Genomic DNA, 5812 nt, shown 5'->3' with positions numbered 1-5812 from the left:
ACAACATCGAGTTTCTCTTTTGCAATTTGGTACCCCCTCAACATGATGCACTTAACCACTGAAACAATCCATACAGCATGGCCGAAATGAAGGTATAGAAAAACACGGAATATAGAAAACTACTTTAATGCTAGCGCTGAAAAGAAAGGGCACGAAAGAAAATATTCTACACACTCCTGTACATACATGCAAATCAAATGTGGCCAACCAGGTATCCTGTGCTGCGTGATCATAATGCTTTGGTTTAGGTATGGTATAATCACACTACAATATAATATTTTTCCACCGCAGGGGTTGTTAAGTTTCAGCATTACCGAGAATCACTGATTTATTGCTGATGGTGGTGATTTCTTAGCATAAGCGTTCTGGTGAAGTCTTATGACATGAGAACATGCTGACCCAAGAGTGAAAACTCGATACCGCTTACATTTATCGAGGATTAGTTGAGCTTCAGCTTATGGACTACTGGAAGACCACAGTGAAAAACCGTCTTGATTACGTATGTAAACAACCCACTTTGTCCTTTGACTAACTACAAAATAGCTACCACTTTCTTTGTCGCGAGATGCCGCCACCACAGAAATAGGAAACTTGTAGAAGAGTTTTCCTAAATGTACTCATAGGTCAGGGCTCCTTAGCTGGTCATGCCGCTCTACATTCCGTGTGCCCATAACTTCGTTGACTGAGCCTCTATATTTAATGATTAGTTAGGGCAACCAACTCATCCCCAGCCCCCAACTCCAAGTCTCCTGCCCATGCCTACTGAGCCACGACATCACACAATAAATACACACTAAAAAGGGCCCGGTGGCAATAGTCCTCTTTCATACACATCTATCTTTTCATTTTCATACAGACATCTCATCCTCTCCTACAACTATCGATCCCGCGCGAGCGGATGTTTTTTTTTTCTAGGTACTCCATAGTCCATCCCCATCAAATTAAACACTTTCTTTAATTTTTCTTTTTGCGTAGATGATGCTTAACGAGTATTTTCCAGTATATTGGGCGCTGTAGATCAAGGGGTCCCCAGACGATAACACTGTCCAATTTCTCCCTGTTGAATTCACCATTATATGTCCAGAACCGGGTGAATTGGAATAGCGCGTGTCCGATGCCGGCATTCATGGCAACTAACCCCGTCACATAAGCATCCTCATTTCGCACAAAGTTAGTGACTTGAGCGATGGCCAGAAGACGTGGCGCCAGGGCAGTAGGCATGAACCACATGGAGCCTCTACAGTAAGGTGGATAATTATCCTCTGGGAACTCCTCACGTAGTATCCCCCCTTTTCCTTCCCGAAGGACGTCAGTTTCCTTGCGTATATCACAGTAAATCTGATCGACCATGCCCAGGGCCTCGATATCTTTGATCTTCTTGTCGAATAAGAAGTCGTCGACAAGGATATTGTCATCGGCCTTGAAGGTCCAGCGAACATGGCTGCAATGCCGATGGACCCAGACCAAACCTGCAAGAGTCTTGTACGTCAAGAGGTCGTGATGGTCCTCAAAGTCACCTTGGATTATGTCGTGGAAATGGAGACTCGCCTTCTTCAGGATCCGTTCTTCCCTCTTGTTCTTGGCCCTGCCCACAATAAAGACGACGGCCATTCTGATGCCATACTTTCTCGAGATTTTCGAACTGGCCCAAGTACGTCTTGTTACGGATCTCTTCCGAATCTCAGAGATGCTCGAGAACACGAAGCCTATCATGCGCAGACGTGGATTGCGTTTCTTAGTGCAGAAGTCTGCCTCCTCGATTAGAAATCTGGTGGGGATACTTGGAGGCTCGCCGAAAGGTACATCCTCTATTCGCCGTGGAAGGACCGGGTTGGCCTAAGCAGGGAAGACAGGTTAAGAATGGTGTCAATACATTGAAATAACTAATAAGTGTAGGTTAAAGTTCTCATCATATAATTTTTCATAGCCAAAATGAGTGATTATTAAAAGTGTTGATCATGGGTATCCCGCGGTGTCAGTTAGCTAAGAAACAGGAGCTACGGAGCAAAATGACCACTCCCTCGGGATCATGGCAAAGATCCCCGACCCGTTGTGTTCATCTCTGATTGCTGTCAATGCTTTGATGCAGATTGGCAGAGGAAGCATGTGTCCTCTGCTGTGACGTCAAACCTATATTGGTATATGATGGCCACAGAGGAACTTTCTTTAGTATATTTTGCCAATTATGTTTAGTTTTGGCATCCAGTTCATGTACTAACGGTGGTGGAAGGTCAATGATCCTGCCATACTCCAGACTACCAGGATCTTTGTTTTTTTCATGTTGGTGTAGTTAGCTGGGGGGGGGGGTTATTATGGTGTCTCATGTACTGTATTGTTGTTTTGTTGACTATATGATGTATCCATGTGTTGTTAGATGGCCTTTCACTTGTTGTGATGGGTGTTGTGGGTTTGGTTCAGCGGGTGCTACGTGTTATGTACCGTGCATGTCGAGATGTTCCCTTGTTTTGTGTGGCCTTTTAATTGTGATGTGTGTCTGAGACTGGCGCTGCTCATGCTGGACTGGCATGGTCCAAGACAGACACTATGTACTGCTTATACACCTGTTTGTTGGTGTCGTTCTCTTTTCTGAAATCTGCACCTTTGACCGCCCTGAGGGTGTTAGGGCGTGTATTACACTTTTATGTTATATCAACTATATGCGGTGCAAATGTCATCGAGATACTGTTTGTAAAGCCGGGTATTTAGGTGTGGTGTGTATGAGAGTGATTGTTACACGTCAGAAATATGATTGTGGACTTAGTTGGCACGACCTTCAGTGTGCTAGCGATCAGTTGACGCATGTGTGTCTAAGGAAATCATCACTGAGTCAGTCTAAGATCCCAAATAGAATACCCTGTACACTGCTTCTTACCCCTTCACTGGCTGCAATGCCCATTCAGGAGCCAACAGTGATTACCTGCTTGTGGTGGTCCTGCGAGACAGGCATTAGAAAGAATCGCCATCCTGTCTCTATATTCCATCAACACCCTCACCTCCCCGACAGACTGACACTCAATTTCAAGATCAGGCTTCGACAGTGCATTGATTGGATACGTTTTACGATGTCAATATTTTAGGGAATTTAATGACACTCGAACTGACCAGTAATGCAATATTCTTTTGTGACTGAAGACTAATTCCCACAAAGGATTACGAAGGTCGGATGCGAAAAAATAATAACGATAAACAAATAGATAAATAAATATAATAATATAAATGATAATAAATAGAATAAATAACTAAATGCATAGGTATAGTTAGATAATAATCAAACAGGTAAATAGTAAATAATAATAAATTGACATATGACTAATAATAAATGTGAATCAAGCAAATAATAATAAACAAACAGACAAATGGTAACAAAACAAGTAAACAAATAATATAGAATAAATGACAGTCATTACAGCATCCTGCTTAGGTGTTTATCTAAATGATTCTTAAAGCTTCGAACTGAACTACATTGCTCTGGCTCTGCAGGAAGTTTATTCCATTCGTTAACTACACGGTTGGCGAAGTTGTTTCTACCCACTTCTAAATTGAATCTATTTCCTGACAGTTTGAGACAATTGTTTCTTGACTGATTCTCATTCACACACAAAAAAAAAAAAAAAAAAAGAATGCTGATCAATTCTAGCTTTTACTGTCCCTCTTTTATTGTTGTCTTTAAATATCTCCTTCAACATCTCTGACTCCACCTCATCGGTGTGATACTGTCTCATGGATAGAAGCTCTGGTTATCGCCAGCGAATTACTAATTACTCTAATTACCTCGACTGTAATCTCTGTTCTACCTTCTGCCTCCTCTTCCCCCTTCTCTCACCCGATGGCAGGACGCAAACTAATAGAATACAGAACTCCAATCTTTCCTCCTGGATAGACCTCCGGTAGTATCCTGTGGTCGCTACTTGCTACTGTAAGGTTGCCAGAGAAAACTGAGGCAACAGCTATTATTATACACGCACATGTGTATATGAGAATCTTATACAGGTGGCACCGCATAGGTGAATATGCAATTTTATGAATCGCATTCAACGCATTTCTAATTAATGAGGGGAGACAACTAATTTTTCGTCAGAGGTCGACGGGCTCAAACCTAAAGCTGTGTCCGTGCCCCAGAGTTCGTGTCGTTGTCCAAGTGTATGTGTTCGTAGATCGTCCACCTCCTTTAGAACTGAACCAGTCCCATTACATTTGAATGAGAATTCGTTTAACCCTGGCTGCCGTGAAATGGTTTTATTCAGATGAAGAAGGCACTCACACTGCGCAGCGAAAGAGCTGAGGAGAATATTTCTAATTGCAAAGGTAAATGGTGACATTACTTAAAAATGCTCGAACAACCCAAAACCTTAAGTTACCTTCATGACTTTGTTCTGAGTCCAGATTATTTTGTTCAGTTCGAGAAATGCCAGATGTCGAAAACGAGATGGGAAGATTTGTAATGCAAGTAGAGAAAGCCTACGTTTAAAGTGAAGGTAGATAGAAGGTACTCACGTTTGGGTCATCTTTCCATGGCTCTCTTGTCTTGATCTTTTGATGCAGGACGATCTTCCGCCACCAGTACTCACGGTCAAGATTGGAGCCTGTCCACACCAACGTCTTATCGATATCATCATTCTTGATGCCATAGAACTTCCAGTGCGAGTTGAAACTCACGTGGATATGACCAACGCCAGCCTCCTCGGCGACCAGTCCTGTCAGATAGGCATCGTCCACCCACACATAGTCTACCGTCCTGCTCGCTTCCAGAAGCCGAGGGACCACTGGCGTCGGGACGAACCACATGGAACCAGAGCAGTGCGTTGGGTAGACGTCTTTGGAGAAGTCCTCGGGGGCCACCCTCCACTCCCCTTCCCTTGCTACTTGCGTGTTGTTGAAAATGTGGCAGTAGAAGTGGTTGACCACACCCACCGTCTGTATCTCTGTTATCTTGGCTCCGAGAAGGAAAGAGTCGACAAGGACGTCGTCATCCGCATGCAAAGTCCAGGGAACCCTCGAACAGTGGCGACTGATCCAGACCATCGCTGTCAGGGCCTTGTAGGATGAGAGCATCCGCTCGTCTTCGAAGTCTCCTTGGACAAGGTCCCCGTGCAATCGACTCTCCTCCTGGACGATCCTCTCTTCCTTCTGGGTCTTGGGTCTGCCCACGAGGAACACCACAGCCATGTTGATACTGTGTTCTTTCAGAAGATTCTTGTTGGCCCAGGTCATCCTGGTCATGCTTCGTTTTCTTACTGCACTGATGCTGGAGTGAACGTAACCGATGATTTGTAGGTCTGGATGGCGGTCACAAAAGTCAGCTTCTTCGACCAGGAAATGAACCGGGACCTTCACCCAGTGTTGCTTGGACTCTGCCTCCTGCTTGGCTGGTATATGTTGGGTATTCTGTAGGAATATATCATCAGTGTCAGCATATAACTTTCATCTTCTTCTGAACATTTTGGCATAGGTTGACCAAATAATGGAATGACTGACAGGAAAAGTAGAATAACTTTCATTGTTAGCATTTCAGTCTTAGCCAGGTAAGTTGTGGTAAGATGATTGAACTGCAAAGAAATATAAGTACATACTCCATTGGAGGCCACGACGAAATTTTGAACATGAAATCGAAATAGCATCTAACCAATACTTACATTAGCATTTTCTTCCCTCAGTGACACAGGGCCTCGCCATGGAGAAATGCTGAAAATCCTAGCAGGAATTTTCATCGCTCGGAACACCAAACAAAAAAAGGAAACGGAAAGGATCACGAAAAGCAATCCTTTCGTCTTCCTCAGCAGTGGACCTTAAAATATTTAGTGAAGCTATGATA

General features: G+C 43.7%; 1 protein-coding gene across 1 annotated transcript; it reads right to left on the bottom strand.

Annotated features, from left to right (window-relative positions):
* Positions 1 to 225: 225 nt before the first annotated feature.
* On the bottom strand, positions 226 to 5301 carry LOC143026182 (uncharacterized). The gene is made up of 2 exons (XM_076186196.1): positions 4495 to 5301; positions 226 to 1836 (listed from the first exon to the last, which is right to left on the bottom strand). Exons 1-2 carry the CDS (start codon positions 5218 to 5220, stop codon positions 955 to 957), a joined length of 1608 nt encoding a protein of 535 aa, XP_076042311.1. The 5' UTR covers positions 5221 to 5301; the 3' UTR covers positions 226 to 954.
* Between the last annotated feature and the right edge of the window lie 511 nt (positions 5302 to 5812).

The sequence above is a fragment of the Oratosquilla oratoria genome, chromosome 6 (assembly GCF_046742065.1).
Source record: "Oratosquilla oratoria isolate Oo_2021 chromosome 6, ASM4674206v1, whole genome shotgun sequence".
NCBI classification, from domain to species: domain Eukaryota; kingdom Metazoa; phylum Arthropoda; class Malacostraca; order Stomatopoda; family Squillidae; genus Oratosquilla; species Oratosquilla oratoria.
The sequence above is the reverse complement of the archived record's forward strand: the minus strand, read 5'-3'. Positions and strand labels throughout refer to the sequence as shown.